Here is a 16151-nt window from a genome sequence, read left to right on the forward strand (position 1 = left end):
ACTTTACATCATTGCAGTGGTTTTTGTCATACATTGAAATGAATTAGCCATGGATTTACATGTATTCCCCATCCCGGTCCCCCCTCCCACCTCCCTCTCCACCCGATCCCTCTGGGTCTTCCCAGTGCACCAGGCCCGAGCACTTGTCTCATGCACCCAACCTGGGCTGGTGATCTGTTTCACCCTAGATAATATACATGTTTCAATGCTGTTCTCTTGAAACATCCCACCCTCACCTTCTCCCAGAGTTCACAAGTCTGTTCTATACATCTGAGTCTCTTTTTCTGTTTTGTATATAGGGTTATCGTTACCATCTTTCTAAATTCCATATATATGTGTTAGCATACTGTAATGGTCTTTATCTTTCTGGCTTACTTTGCTCTGTATAATGGGCTCCAGTTTCATCCATCTCATTAGAACTGATTCAAATGAATTCTTTTTAATGGCTGAGTAATATTCCATGGTGTATATGTACCACAGCTTCCTCATCCATTCGTCTGCTGATGGGCATCTAGGTTGCTTCCATGTCCTGGCTATTATAAACAGTGCTGCAATGAACATTGGGGTGCACGTGTCTCTTTCAGATCTGGTTTCCTCGGTGTGTATGCCCAGAAGTGGGATTGCTGGGTCATATGGCGGTTCTATTTCCAGCTTTTTAAGAAATCTCCACACTGTTCTCCATAGTGGCTGTACTAATTTGCATTCCCACCAACAGTGTAAGAGGGTTCCCGTGTCTTTTAATTTCATGGCTGCAGTCACCATCTGCAGTGATTTTGGAGCCCCCGGAAAAAAGTCTGTCACTGTTTGCATTGTTTCCTCATCTGTTTGCCATGAAGTGATGGGACCGGATGCCATGATCTTAGTTATTTGAATGTTGAGTTTTAAGGCAGCTTTTTCACTGTCTTCTTTCACTTTCATCAAGAGGGTCTTCAGTTCCTCTTTGCTTTCTGCCATAAAGTGAAAGCTATGGTGATAGACTGACAATAATCGATCTGTGTCTCCTGCGTTGGCAGGTGGATTGTTTACTACTGAGCCACCAGGGAAACCCTAACGTATAGTGTATTTTTGTTTGTTTCAGGTCTATGCTTGGGGCTGTGGAGCTTGTCTAGGTTGTGGTTCATCAGAAGCTACTGCACTGAGACCAAAGCTTATTGAAGAACTGGCTGCCACAAGAATAGTTGATATTTCTATTGGAGACAGTCATTGTTTGGCTCTTTCTCATGGTAAGATCATTTGTTTTTAAAGAGATAGTGTTAAATACTACCTTTCATAAGTGTTTTACATTTATTTATTTCTCTTATTTTTGGCTGTGCTGGATCTTTGTTGCAGTGTGCGGGCTTCTCATTATGGTGGCTTCTCTTGTTGCATACGAATTGTGGGTTCTAGGGTCGTAGGCTTCAGTAGTTGTGGCATGTGGGCTTAGTAGTTGTGGGGCACGGGCTTAGTTGCTCTGTGGCATGTGGGGTCTTCCCAGACCAGAGATTGAAGCCGTGTCCTCTGCATTGGCAGGTGGATTCTTAAATCACTGGACCACTGGGGAATTCCAGTGTTGTGCATTTAAATTTGAGTTTTCTTTTGTTCTTTATGTTTTGTTTTCAGATAATGAAGTTTATGCCTGGGGAAATAACTCAATGGGGCAGTGTGGACAAGGAAACTCCACAGGTCCTATTACTAAACCAAAGAAAGTAAGCGGCTTAGATGGCATCGCCATTCAGCAGATCTCTGCCGGAACATCACACAGTCTAGCGTGGACTGCTCTTCCTAGGGACAGGTGAGTGTGCCCCTGTTTACAATGTCCTGTGTCTTGTTAACAAAAACACTCATAGAAGCAGAAATAATAGAACATTGTCCTTAAAATAGTCTTTTGAATGTTTCTGATGATGGCTTTTTTACTGTCATAGACATGCCATCTAGATATCTTTCAAATTGAATGTTGAGGTTAAATGTATTTCATAAGCAAGATTGTACATTAAAATGCTATCTTAATTTAAGTGTCTTTTAAACATTTTGAATTCCTTCTCTCTCTCTCCAGATACTGATCTTAAAAATTGTGTCCACTTATCAGGAGGAAACTAAATTAAAACAATCAAAATCAGAACTCGGTGTCATTGCCTTTTAATAATAGTTAATTAGCTTCCATGCCCTTTATCTCTGTCATTGTTTTTTTAAGCAGTGGCCATACTTTTAGATGAAGGAAGTTACTTTTTGCAGAAATTTAACTTTTTCCTAACATGATAACCCTATCTTTTTAGATAATCAGGTAATTTTTAGCCAATATTTGAAGATTGAATTTTAAGAAATTTGGGAGTTATTTCATCTATGTTCAGATGTATATGGGCTAATTAATAATTTGGAATATATTGTATTTGTATTCTAAACCTTTGGTTCAGATATGGCTTATCATAGCATTCTGACCGATTTTAAACATCTATATATAATTACCCTCTAAAACAAAAGCTGAAAATACAATAAATTGAATATAAATAACTTAGTGTCAGTGTTAAATCTGCACCTTTCCACCTTATATGTAGAAAATGATTCCCAAGATCTTGAAAATTTTCACAAGAGTTTTGAACAGGTTTTCTTTTAGTATTGTTTGCCAGAAGTTCTTTCAGGCTTTTCCATAAATCCTATGGAAAAACCTGAACAAACTTTTTGGCCCACCCACTACATTTCAAGATATCACTGTACAGAGTCAGGCTATTTTTCTTAATATGAACTGTACATCTTATGGATCCTAAAAACCAGAAGGGGCTATAGTAATTCATGTGGTTCAGCATTTTGACTTAAGGTGAATGAATATCCAGACCTCCTAAAATAAGTAGTGGCTATATATTTTCTTCTTGAAGAATTCTAGAAATTGCAGATTCTTGGTCTTCTTCAGTTGCTAAAATGAAGGGTTTTTATCACCTTTATAATCAGAAAGGTCTTTGTATATCTTATTGGCATCTTTCAACTTTAGTACCCTTAATTTTTGTTTTTGATTGTGTGTGAAAATTTCATGTTAAGGGTATTTCATGATTTTCTTATGCTTCCTTCTAGACAAGTTGTTGCCTGGCACCGACCTTATTGTGTAGATCTTGAAGAGAGTACCTTCTCACACCTTCGTTCATTTCTTGAGAGATACTGTGATAAAATAAACAGTGAGATTCCCCCACTCCCTTTCCCTTCATCAAGGTATGTTATATATATGTGTGTATTTGAATGTGTCTGTATGTGCACACGTGCACACATATCTATTACTCATTTTGAATTTTGAGTTATTCTTTCTTAGTCAATTTCTCCCTCAATTATATGAAATTTTATAATCAAAAAAAGAGCTCAGCATGCATATGTACTGATAATAAGCTTTAGGAAAAATTATCCATAAATTCATGAGCCATGTTTTTAAAATTACTATTAGTCATAATTTGAAAAAAATTTTAAAGAGAGAAAAAATGTTACCCAAAGTAGATAGCATGTGCTCTTTTATATTCCAGAAGTTTATAGCAGTTTATTTGGTTTCAGGGAACACCACAATTTCCTCAAACTGTGCCTGAAGCTGCTTTCAAATCACCTTGCTCTTGCACTTGCGGGAGGGGTAGCTACTAGCATCCTTGGGAGACAGGCAGGTCCACTTCGAAATTTGCTCTTCAGACTGATGGACTCAACTGTCCCAGATGAAATTCAAGAGGTAAGAGTATAAGACTTGTGCATCTGTGTCTCAGTCACATTTCTCCTTAAGGTTGTAGCTTGTAAATTCAGCTTTGTATTGGTAAATTTCAATTGGATGTTCTTTGTGTTACTTCTGTTTTCTTGGTGGGCGTAAATTTTTTGTTAACTTGTCCTTTTTGTTAGCTTGTCTATCCTAAAGGTCAAATGCCACCTCTGAGAAACCTTTCGTTTCCTGCTCTGCTGCCAGGTTTGATTTCTCCGTGTATGTTGTCATCACATCACATTGTTTTGTGGTTGTCTGCTTACAACTGTGTTTCTCTTTTCCACCAGAAGATGAATTTCTGAGCACAAGTACTCAATTTTATTGTTGTAGAATGTACGTAACATAAAATTTGCCATCTTAACCATTTTTAAGTATACAGTTCAGTGGTTTGTCAAGGTTTCCTGGTTAGGGAAGCTTGTGTCAGCGTTCTGGTGCGTGGAATTGGATTTCTTCTCTCTGGAGTGCAATGGAGTGTCCAGTAATGAGTTTTGCGATGGGTCTCTGTGTTAGGTGTGACTTTGGAGAGCCTGTATGTTGACACTCAGGTCTATGTTCCTGCGTTGCTAAAGAATTTGCGTGGTATGTCTTGAACTGGAGCTTATTGGCTCTTGGGTGGTGGTTGGTTTTGGTGTAGGTATGGAAGCTTTTGGATGGTCTCTTATTCCTTAATGTTCCATGTAGTCAGGAGTTTTCTGGTTTTCTCAGGATTTGGGCTTAAGTCTCCTGCCTCTGGATTTCAGTTTTATTCTTCCAATAGTCTCAAGGCTTCTCCAACTATACAGCACTGATAATAAAACTTCTAGATTAACGGTGAAAAGATTCTCCACCGTGAGAGACAACCAGAGAGGTTCACAGAGTTACATGAAGAATAGGAGAGGGAGGAAGGAGATAGAGGTGAGCAGGAGGAGAAAAAGGGGACTCAAGAGGAGAGAGACAGATCTACGCAGTTATCTGTTCCCAAAGTGTTCTCCGTAGCCCAGACACCCACAAAGATTCACAGAGTTGGATTGGGAAGAGAAGGGGAATGGAGGAAATAGAGGTGTTCTGAGGTAGAAAACAGAGAGTCAAAAGTGGGAGAGTATCACCACACTCCTGAATAGAAATGGGAACTGAATATTGGATTCTTAAATGACCAAAATTTATATCACATACTACTGAAAAACAAAGATTGAAAATCTAGTGTAGAGGTTAAACTCTTTGAAATACAATATTTAAAAACAAAAACAAAAACACACAAAAAATTTAGAACTGTATATGAAGTTCGGTTTAAAAATAGGGTTTCTCTCTCTCTCTCTCTCTCTCTTTTTTTTTTTGGCAAGGTTATAGTGAAATGAAAATGAAAGTTAAGGAATAATAGAGGAGTATTAGAGGACTCTAAAAGGAAATAGGAGAGAAAAACAAGAAAAAGAAAAAAAAATTTTTTTTCCCTAATTAAAAAAATCGTAAAATATATGAAAATGAAAGTTGAGGAGTAATGGGGGAGTAATAGGGAATTATAAAAGAAAATAAAAGAGAAAAAATAAAAAAAAAAAAAAGAAAAAAAAATTTTTTTTTTTTAAATTAAAAAAAAATATATGTACATATATATCTAGGAATTTCTCTGGGGTTGTTGCGGTCAGCGTAGGTTCAGTTCAATTTCAGATAGCTCCTCTTTCCAGCTTACACTTCTCGATATCTGTAGGCCCCTTCCCGTGTAGTCGGTGTTACCTTCAGGGATTTTAATCTGTTGCACCGGTCCTTTCTGAAGCGGTTCCCTTTGTTTAGTTCAGTGGTATTAAATAAATTTATAATGTTTACAACCATCACCACTGTTTATCTCTCTCTTTTCATCTTACAAATTGAAATTCTGTACCCATTAAACAATAACATACCATTCTCTCCCTCCCTTCAGCCACTAGCAACTACCAATCTACTTTCTTTATGATTTTGACAACTTGTATGTCATAAAAGTGGAATCATATATTGTCTTTCTGTCAGTGGTTTTTTCACTTAGCATAACGTTGTTATGATTTATCCGTGTTAAGTAGCATGTGTCAGAATTTCCTTTTTAAGGCTGAATAATCTTTGCTATTTATATATATTAAATTTTTGCTCATCTGTCATCTTTATGACCTTGAATTGAGCAATGGTTTCTTAGATATGATGTCGAAACACAAGCAGCCAAGAAAAAAGATAAATTAGACTTCATAAAAATTAAATTGCATTTATTTTTATGCTGGTGCTGGAGAGGGAGTGCTGAGCTGTTGGTTATGAAGAGTGACAAATTAGACTTTATTTATCACTTGAAACTGTTGCTTCAAGTACAGATCAGTTCAAGGAACAAACTCGGCAACAACCATCAGGACCAAAGAAGAGTACACTTAAGTTGAAGATGTAACACTTGATCTGAAACAAGAAATTTGTGCCTGCTCAACAGCTTTGAAAGAGCACTTACCAATGCTGCTAGTGGTCTTTGCTTTTTAAAAAATTAACAAACAGTTATGCTTAAAATGACAATATCAAGAAAATGAAAATAAAACTCACAGAATGGGAGAGAGATTTGTAAATCATGTGTTGTGTCTCATAAGATTCTAGTTTCCAGAATATATAAAAGATTCTTAGAACTCAACAGTAAACAGCCCAATCAAAAAATGAGTCAAAAATCTGAATAGACATGTCTTCAAAGAAGAAATACCTAAGGCCAGTATGTACATGAAAAAAAATGTTCATCATTAGGCATAAGGGAAATGCAAATTAAAATCACAGTGAGATACTATTTCATACCCACTGAATGGTTGTAATCAAAAAGACTGATAATAGGATTTCCCTGGTGGTCCAGTGGTTAAGAATCCGCCTGCCGTTGCAGGGTATATGGGTTTGAAACCTGGTCCAGGAGGATTCCACATGCCACAGGGCTACTAAGCTCATGCACCACAACTACTGAACCAGTGCTCTAGAGCCTGCGAACTGCAGCTGCTGAAGCCTGTGCTCTGCAATAAGATAATCCACCACAATGAGAAGGCTGCACACAGCAACAAAGACCCAGGGTGGCAGTAACAACAACAAAAAACTGATAATAACGAGCATTGGTGAAGATGTAGAGAAATTGGAACCTTCATATATGGCTAATGGGAATATACAATGATACATCCACTTTGGAAAACAGGTAGTTCTGTAAATAGTTAAACATACAGTTAGCATATAAAGTAGCAATTCCACCTGGGTCTATATCTAAGAGAATTTATTAAAAACTTGTACGTGAATGTTCATAACAGTATTATTCATTATAGCCAAAAAGTGGAAACAAACAAATGTCTGTCAGCTGGAGAAGGGATGAACAAAATGTATGTCCATACAATGTAATGTTATTCAGCTATAGAAGGGAATGAAATACTTATACAGGCTACAGCATGGGTGAATCTTCTAAACATGCTAAATGAAAGAAACAAGTCACAGAAGGTCACATACTGTGTGAAATGTGCAGAGTAAGCAAATGCTTTGAGACACAAGGTAGGTTAATTTATTGTCAGAAGTTTTGGGTGAGGAGGAGATGGGAAATGGCTGCTCATGGGCAAGGTTTTTATGGGGGTGATGAAAATGTCCTAAATTAGATAGTGGTGATGGTTACACAACTCTGAATAAACTAAACCTACTGAATTTTATACTTTCAAAAGTTAAATTTTATAATGTGAATTATATGTCAATTAAAAAAAAAAGCAAAATGGATACAGTGATTTTCCCATAAGAATTGTAGAAAAATTCTTCTAGCTTTCAGATTGTTAGTCAGAAAATCTATGCTATTCAAATTTTTAATCCTTTTATGGATATCTTTTCCTCTCTGGATTCTATAACAAGTTCTGCTTCTCTGTTCTCACATTTTAAAATGATGTGAACTGTTGTGGGTCCAGTTTTATCCATTGTCGTGTCTATTTGGTTAGACTCTTAATTTGGAAACTTACAGCCTTCAGTATTAAGAAATTACCTTGAAGTGTGTGATGATTTCCTCTTCACTGTTTTCTATGTTCTTTCTCTCTCTCTCTGAAACTCATTATTGGGTAATAGACCTCCTGGATCATTCCTCTTAATTTTCTTAGGTTTTCTTTCCTGTTTTCCATCTTTTCTCTCCTCTACTTTATGAGAAATTTAATTTTTATATTCTAACCCTGCTATTGAGGTTTTATTTTCTTATGTTTTTAATTTATAAGAGCTCTTTTCTTAATCACTGAGTGCTTCTACTTTTCTTATTCAGCACCGTTATTTTAGTGATAAAGAAGCTATGACCCAGAGAAGTTTGAGGCTTAAGATAATAGAGCTATTTTTTAAGCTGTTCCTGCTACCTGGACATTTGTTTGGCTAAGTCCTGCTCCGTTTTTAACCTAAATGCCTAATCCTCAGGGAGACCCTCCACGATGAGCCCATGCATGTATGCTTATGTCGCTTCAGTCAAGTCCAGTTCTGTGTGACCCTATGGACTGTAGCCCACCAGGCTCCTCTGTCCAAGGGATTCTCCAGGCAAGAATACTGGAGTGGGTTGCCATGTCCTCCTCCAATAAGTCTTCCAGACCAAGGGCTTGAATCTGCATCTCTTATGTTTCCTGCATTGGCAGTCAGGTTGTTTACCATTAACGCTACCTGGGAAGCCCATAGACTGTGTTAATTGCCTTTATGTATGGGTGCTCACTCAAGTTTGCACTTCATTTTACTTTTTCTGTGTGACTCTTCGCACTTAAAGTTGCTTACTCAGGGTCTCTTTTTCTTATTAGACTATGTGCTTATGTAAGCATGGCCTTTATGTGTCTCGTTGGTTGCTACATTCCCAGCACTTTTCAAAGAGCTTTATCAGGCTTGACACTATTAGACTCAACACTGAATATTTATTGCATAATATTAGCTATGAAGTGGCAAATCCAGAATTCTAGTTTTCTTAAAGACGTCTAAGGAAGGATTTGTCATGCTTTCTTTTATTCATATGCCACCTTCTTTAGACTTCTATGATCCACCTTCTTTAGACTTCTTTGATCTTAGTAGTCCTAAAGTCTTAGGATTTATTTTTTATATGTTCCTATTAAAAATATAAGAACCAAGCCAAATACATCTACTTTTTTTTTTTTTTTAATATAAGGTTGTAATTGAAACTCTGTCAGTGGGAGCAACCATGCTGTTACCTCCATTACGAGAACGTATGGAATTACTTCATTCTCTTTTACCCCAAGGACCTGATAGATGGGAAAGCTTATCTAAAGGACAGGTGAGCCTTTGTCTGGTATCTAAGTAAACCAGTACTATATTATCAAAAAAAGACTGAGAGGGAAATAAAACTATCAGTTGCCAATGTTCATGGAATAATACTTCACTTTATGAGACTGGTACATCCTAATTTAATGCTTTGTGTTGAAAGAATTCCCAGGCTTCTAATGAAAGTGAAGCAAGTGATAACTTAAGTGATTTGAGGCTCATTATTAAAATTATGTCTAATTTTTTCAATGTTGTTTACACCATCAAGCCAGAGAATTTATTGTAGGGTGTGGAGTTGAAATCAAGGACATGAGCTACTGTTGGTTCCCTGCCCAGAACTTTGTTTGAAATAGTTATATAAAAAGTAAAGGAAGATGACTGTTGTGAAAAAGTACTTGATGATTTGAGTGTGCTTCTTTCCATTTTTATTGTCATATGTGCATTAAAATAAGTATGTTTTGCTCAATCAAATAGAACAATCAATTGTAGAGTTACAGATTTAAGGGAAAAAGTGTTACTGGCAGTATAATAGCCACAGATGCTTTCCAATGAGTATTTTGCATTAGTTTAGATTTCAAGTGATTTATTTTAAACATTAGATAATTTCATTGGTAATTTTGTAGAAGAATATGTACTGTAATTTATCTGTTGACATTTCCTCCGCCTACTTATAGCGCTAAAATTATTATGGCTAGTGTGCCATTTTAGCTTAGAGTTTCAGGTAGTAAGGATGTAATACAACACTTTAAGTTGCAGTTTCTGAAATGGTATTAGTGGGATAGCTTTTTTAAAAAACTACACAATTTCTAAAAGATTACCATCTATTAGGATATAAAACACATTTTAGCATCATTATAGGTTTTTGTTTTTTTCTGGGATTTTTTAAAAATTTACTTTTCTAGTGCATTTTAAGCTAATTATTTGTTCCTATTTCATCCATGGGAATATTTTTCTTTAGAGAATGCAACTGGATATTATTCTGACAAGTTTGCAAGATCATACCCATGTAGCCTCCTTACTTGGGTATAGCTCACCTTCTGATGCTGCTGACCTCTCTTCCGTATGCACTGGCTATGGAAACCTGTCCGATCAACCTTATGGCACTCAGAGCTGCCATCCAGACACCCATCTGGCTGAAATTTTGATGAAGACTCTCTTAAGAAATTTAGGATTTTATACAGTAAGTTGCCCTTTTTTTGTAGTAAAAGAAAAAAGAAGAAGAAGAAAACTTGGGTTGAGGGCTTCCCTGGCAGTCCAGTCCAGTGGTCAAGACTCTGCACCTCCAGTGCAGGAGACACAGGTTTGATCCCTGAGCAAGGAATTAAGATCCCACATTCTGCATAGCATGGCCAAAAAAAAAAAAAAGAAAAAAATACTTGGGTTGGTTCTTTTTGAAGGGTGTAAGGATCATTTCAGGTCAAAGTATTTTGACATTTAAACGCTTATGAAATAAAGTTTTTCCCCCAAAGGGGGAAATGTGTCAGATATTCTGAAATATTTTGGGTGCCAAGTGACTTATAGTTGAGAATTCCAAAGAGATTTATTTTGGAATTTTACCAAATTTTTTCTGATATTAATGTGTAAGAATAAACAGATAAAAATAGTCAACAACATTTTGCAAAAGAAGAATCATGAGGAAAGGATTAATCTTACCAGATATGATCTTATAATTAAACAGTATGGTTGATACTGACTAAAAATAGGCTGGTCAATAGGAGAAAAGACAATGGACAGTAGTATTGCTTTTTCTTATTAGAATGCCCTTAATTCTTACTCTCTGGTGTTTCATAGATTTTTCTTTTTTTTTTCTTTCCATTTCTATGGGTTCTAATCCATATCATCATGACCTAATGGTAATAACAGTGTTATAACTATTGTCACTGTCACTGGTCTCCTCTCAGCATCTTACTGCTGGAATAACCTTGTTGTATTAAATAACCTCATTTTATTAAATCAAAACTTTTTCAGACCCTTCATCATTTGGCTTACACACTACACTCACCTGAGCTTGTGTATAGCACATCTATTTCTTCTCTTCTTGTCTGCCAGTCTGTGACTTCTTTAACACTTGACTGTTCTAGGAAGGCTTTGCTTAAACAACATTTTCTAACTGTGTAATTATAACCTCATGAAAAGTATAGTAGTCACTCAGTTGTGTCTGACCCTTTGCAAACCCATGGACTGCAACCTGCCAGGCTCTTCTGTCCTTGCAAGAATACTGGACTTGGTAGCCATTCCCTTCTCCAGGGAATCTTCCCAACTCAGGGATCACACCTGAGTCTCCTGCATTGCAGATGGATTCTTTACCTTCTAAACCACCAGGGAAGCCCAGAAAGGCTTCTAGGAAGCCTTGCTGAAATAACCTTTTCTAGCCATTTAACTATAACTTTAATACCTCTTATCAGTTTTTAGAGTCAAAGTGTACTGTGTAACTAAACTTCAAAGTGTTTGTGTATCATTTCACATTGTCTCCTACTCTTCAGGGTCAGGTCTGTATATTCCCTTTTTTGGTACTAGTCTTCCCTGGTACTCAGTTGGTAAAGAATACTCCTGCAATGCAGGTGACCCCGGTTCAATTCCTTGATCAGACAGATCCGCTGGAGAAGGGATAAGCTACCCACTCCGATATTCTTGGGCTTCCCTGGTGGCTCATCTGGTAAGAATCTGCCTGTAATGCAGAGATCTGGGTTCAATCCCTGGGTTGGGAAGAGCCCCTGAAGAAGGGAGCCACTACCCACTCCAGTATTCTGGCCTGGAGAATTTCCATGGATTGTGTGGTCCATGGGGTCACAAAGAGCCAGATATAACTGGCTCTGAGTGACTTTGACTTAGTGTTGTATTCTGCCCAACTTAAAAGGTTGTTGATTAAGTCAGAGTAACAGTTGTTCCTGTAGAATTATTTTCTTTCAGATTTAAGAATATAAATTTGATCTGATGTTTGGCTGCAGATCGAATGGGAACTGTGTTATAAGTATATCCATTTGGTATTGACTGAAATTTTTTCCCAAAGTTCTATTAAAATATTGCCTTTCTTATGCCATTAGGGCTGAAGTAGATGTGTATATTACATGGAAATGGAAATAAAATACTAACTGTAATAACTGCTTTTAGGCTGAAAATCGTAATTTACTGTTTCTTTCTGATATAATTTAAAACAATTTGTCTTGTTCTAAGATTTTAGAATAAGAGTGCTTGTCTTGGTATGTTTGTGCTGCTATCATAGAATACTACTGAGTGGACAGCTTATATACAACACAGTTTATTTCTCACAGTTATGGAGATGGAAAGTCCAAGATTAAGGAGGCAACAGATTGGTGGTACCTGTTTCTTGGTTCGTAGACAGCTGTCTTCTTGCTGTCTTCACACAAGGGAACTCTCGGGGGTTTCCTATAAGTTCACTCTGCCCTCATGACTTGATCACCTCTCAGAGGCCCCACCTTCAAATACCACTGCATTGGGGATTAGGTTCAACATAAGAATTTTGAAGGAACACATTTGGTCTCTAGCAGTGCTTATTTGCCCCCTTAAAATGGTACTTATATAGTGGGAGTTGGTAATGGACAGGGAGGCCTGGTGTGCTGCGATTCATGGGGTCGCAAAGAGTTGGACATGACTAAGCGACTGAACTGAACTGATATAGTGACAGCCTTAAAATATTCTGAGACTTTCTTTTGCATATTATAAACAAAGATCATAGTTTATGCATAAGGATGTTTATCACATTATTATTTATAAGAAATAGAAATTGGAAACAACAGAAATATCTAAAAATTGGGGAATGGTTATGTAAATTATATATGCTCAGTGTACTATTTTGTCTCAGATTTTACATACACATGGTTTATGAAAATACAAAAAATATTTGTAGATCTGTTAGAAAAGAGAAAACTAAAAATAGAACATGTAGTTTTATGAAAAAAAAAAAACAAAACATAAAACCAGGAAAGAAATGCAGAAAAAAATTAGATACAGTGGTTGGCTAAATGGTGATTTAAACTTTCTTTTAAAAAAATACAGTTTTAGTATTTTCTAAATTTTTTACACTATTTCTTTTTAAAAAATATTTTTAACTTGAAATAACTTAAAATTTATGCATGAATTACAAGAATTGTTCAAAGAAACATCCCATACCCTTCAGCCAAATTTGCCTTTCTTCCATCCATTATTTGAAAGTAAATTGTAGAAATCATACTGGCTATTACTAAGCATTTAAGCATACATTTCTTAAGAAGGACGTTCTCTTTCTTATATAACAACAGAGCAGGTACTGAATTCAGCAAATTTAACATTGACACAGAACTATTGTATAATATATAGTCCATGCTCAAATTTATACAGTTATCCCAGTAATGTCCTTTTTGGCACCCTCCCCCCCGTCCCTCAAATTCAGGGTCATACTTTGTATTTAGTTTTTATGTGTTTTTAGTCCACTTATTGCATTTATAATCAGAAATAAATGTAATTTCTGAGAATTGTGTTGTTAGAAATTCAAGTGTGTGCAAATATTATAAGAGGTTGGGAAAACAGTAGCATATGTTGATATGTTTTGTCTTTGGGTATTGTTTTCCTTTTTCTTGTTTTTTGCATTTTCAAAGTTTTTGTGGTGAAACATTATTACTTTTTTTTTTTTTTGATGGAAAAGCAAGTTGAAATTGCATGATAAATCTTACCATCTTATAGCTAATGACTTCATAGCAATAGCAAAGATTGTAAGGATTAATAATGAGAGGAGACCGTGGCTTCTTAAATCAGAATTATTTATGGTAGGACATTAATTTCACTTTCAAACACTTCAGATATAATCTTCATTTATGTATCATTTTAGGATCAAGCATTTGGGGAGCTAGAAAAGAACAGTGATAAATTTCTACTTGGAACATCGTCTTCAGAGAACAGTCAGCCCGCTCATCTTCATGAACTGCTATGTTCACTGCAGAAACAGCTGCTGGCATTTTGCCATATCAATAACATTAGTGAGGTATGTGATTCTTTGCTTTTTATGGTCATTTCTCAGGGACCTTGAAGCTCAGATATTTGGGCAAACCATGAAATTTTTGTATCTTGAATCTTCCAATGTAGTAATTTAGAAACTTTTTCCTTCAGAATTCAAGCAGTGTGGCATTACTTCATAAACATCTTCAGCTCTTGTTGCCTCATGCCACAGATATTTATTCACGTTCTGCAAATTTGCTGAAAGAAAGTCCTTGGAATGGCAGCGTTGGAGAAAAATTAAGAGGTATGTTTGGTACTGGGTTTCATATTTAATCTGTGGTTGTAAAGCAGGAATTTTTAGCCTTTCTAAAGCCAAAGAGGGCCTGAAACCTCTGAGTGGAGTAGGAATGACTTTGAATCTCCTGAGCTGGGTTTTGCATGATGGCAACAGTGACTGATCTGGTTAATCTTAAAAGATGCCCATTGTTGTGCTAGGGGTCTAATTTAAAGGAATTAGATGACATATACTCAAAAAGATTAATATTAAATGGCATAAAGTGAGATTTTCATCCATTTCTTCACCTTTCTTTAGCATTTACCATCCTCTTTCCTTCTTGAAATACTTTCTTGTGTGTGTGTGTGTGTGTGTGTGTGTGTGTGTGTGTGTAGCAGAGTTTTATTAAAGTATAAAAGGGACAGAGAAAGCTTCTGACATAGGCATCAGAAGGGGGACAGAGAGTGCCCCCTCGCTAGCTTTAGCAAGGGAATTATATACTTTTTCAATTGGTTATTTCAGTAAATCAAAAGAATGTCTCAAGATTGTAAAAATTTTACCAGACCCACTCCCACAATTTACATTTTAAGATGACAGGGTTTAGTTCAGTTACTCAGTTGGGTCCGACTCTTTGTGACCCCATGGACTGCAGCCTCCTTGACCATCACCAATTCCCGGAGTTTACTCAGACTCACATCCATTGAGTTGGTGATGCCATCCAACCATTTCATTCTCTGTTGTCCCCTTCTCCTCCTGCCTTCAGTCTTTCCCAGCATCAGGGTCTTTTCATTGAGTCAGTTCTTTGCATCAGGTGGCCAAAGTACTGGCGTTTCAGCTTCAACATCAGTCCTTCCAATGAGTATTCAGGACTGATTTCCTTTAGGATTGACTGGTTTGATCTCCTTGCAGTCCAAGGGACTCTCAAGAGTCTTTTCCAACACCACAGTTCAAAAGCATCAATTCTGCGCTCAGTTTTCTTTATAGTCCAACTCTCACATCCATACATGACTACTGAAAAAACCATAGCTTTGACTAGATGGACCTTTGTCAGCAAAGCAGTGTCTCTGCTTTTTAATATGCTGTCTAGGTTGGTCATAACTTTTCTTCCAAGGAGCAAGTGTCTTTTAATTTCATGGCTGCAGTCACCATCTGCAGTGATTTTGGAGCACAATTTTTTAATTTGAAAAATTACATTTGGTTTAAAAAACAAAAGACTTTCTGACTAAAATGTAAGCACTGTGAGGGCAGGTATTTTCAGTTCTTTATCCACAATCATACACCTTTCACCTATAATATGCCTGGTATATGGTTGTAAGTGTTCAATAAATACTTAAGTGAATCTGAAAATGAGAATAAATCTGTGAATGAGAAATTCTTAATACATTTTAAGTGAAGATGCTATAATCATTTGAATTTGTTGGCACAAGGATATGTGTGCTTTCCCATAAAGTGTCTGTTGTGATGCTTTCAGAAAGTAAATAAATACTAACCCCAACCTAGCTACCAGAGAGTTATATAATAATTCAACAAAGAGTTATTGAATTAGTGCACTCCAGTTCTAGGCAAAAATAACTTATTTATTAGTTTTTTTCTTTGTTTGAAAGTTGATCCATGTTACATTTCTTGCCCTTCATAGATGTGATATACGTCTCAGCTGCAGGCAGTATGCTCTGCCAGATTGTTAACTCCCTCCTGTTGCTCCCAGTGTCGGTGGCTCGGCCTTTGCTGAGTTATCTCCTCGACTTGTTGCCACCTCTTGATTGCCTTAATAGACTCCTGCCAGCTGCTGCTCTTTTGGAAGACCAAGAGTTACAGTGGCCTCTTCATGGTAAGTACAGTTAACAAAGAAGTAAATAATGCATTTGAGAAAAGTTATTCCTCTTTCCCACATCAGACAAATCATATCTGACACTTTGGGATATAATGTGATCAAAAGATAAAGTCATTGCTGTCTAAGAGCTTATAGTGTAAAGTGGGTACCTGAGATGAGAAAATTTAAGAAAGTTGCTTGTACATAAAGTGACACAAATCGAG

The 16151-nt window shown here is 36.5% G+C and overlaps 1 protein-coding gene across 12 annotated transcripts in view; it reads left to right on the plus strand.

Moving 5' to 3' along the window:
- HERC1 (HECT and RLD domain containing E3 ubiquitin protein ligase family member 1) overlaps window positions 1–16151 on the plus strand; it is a 206459-nt gene that overhangs the window by 71831 nt on the left and 118477 nt on the right. For all 12 annotated transcript variants that reach the window (XM_070469147.1, XM_070469145.1, XM_070469153.1 and 9 more), the window contains 9 exons: window positions 1079–1223; window positions 1600–1771; window positions 3043–3177; window positions 3508–3673; window positions 8799–8924; window positions 9870–10091; window positions 13737–13889; window positions 14015–14147; window positions 15754–15945. In XM_070469147.1, the coding sequence (XP_070325248.1) occupies window positions 1079–1223; window positions 1600–1771; window positions 3043–3177; window positions 3508–3673; window positions 8799–8924; window positions 9870–10091; window positions 13737–13889; window positions 14015–14147; window positions 15754–15945 (1444 nt within the window). The remainder of the gene's footprint in view (window positions 1–1078; window positions 1224–1599; window positions 1772–3042; window positions 3178–3507; window positions 3674–8798; window positions 8925–9869; window positions 10092–13736; window positions 13890–14014; window positions 14148–15753; window positions 15946–16151) is intronic.

Source organism: Odocoileus virginianus, chromosome 6, assembly GCF_023699985.2.
Source record: "Odocoileus virginianus isolate 20LAN1187 ecotype Illinois chromosome 6, Ovbor_1.2, whole genome shotgun sequence".
Lineage (NCBI taxonomy): Eukaryota > Metazoa > Chordata > Mammalia > Artiodactyla > Cervidae > Odocoileus > Odocoileus virginianus.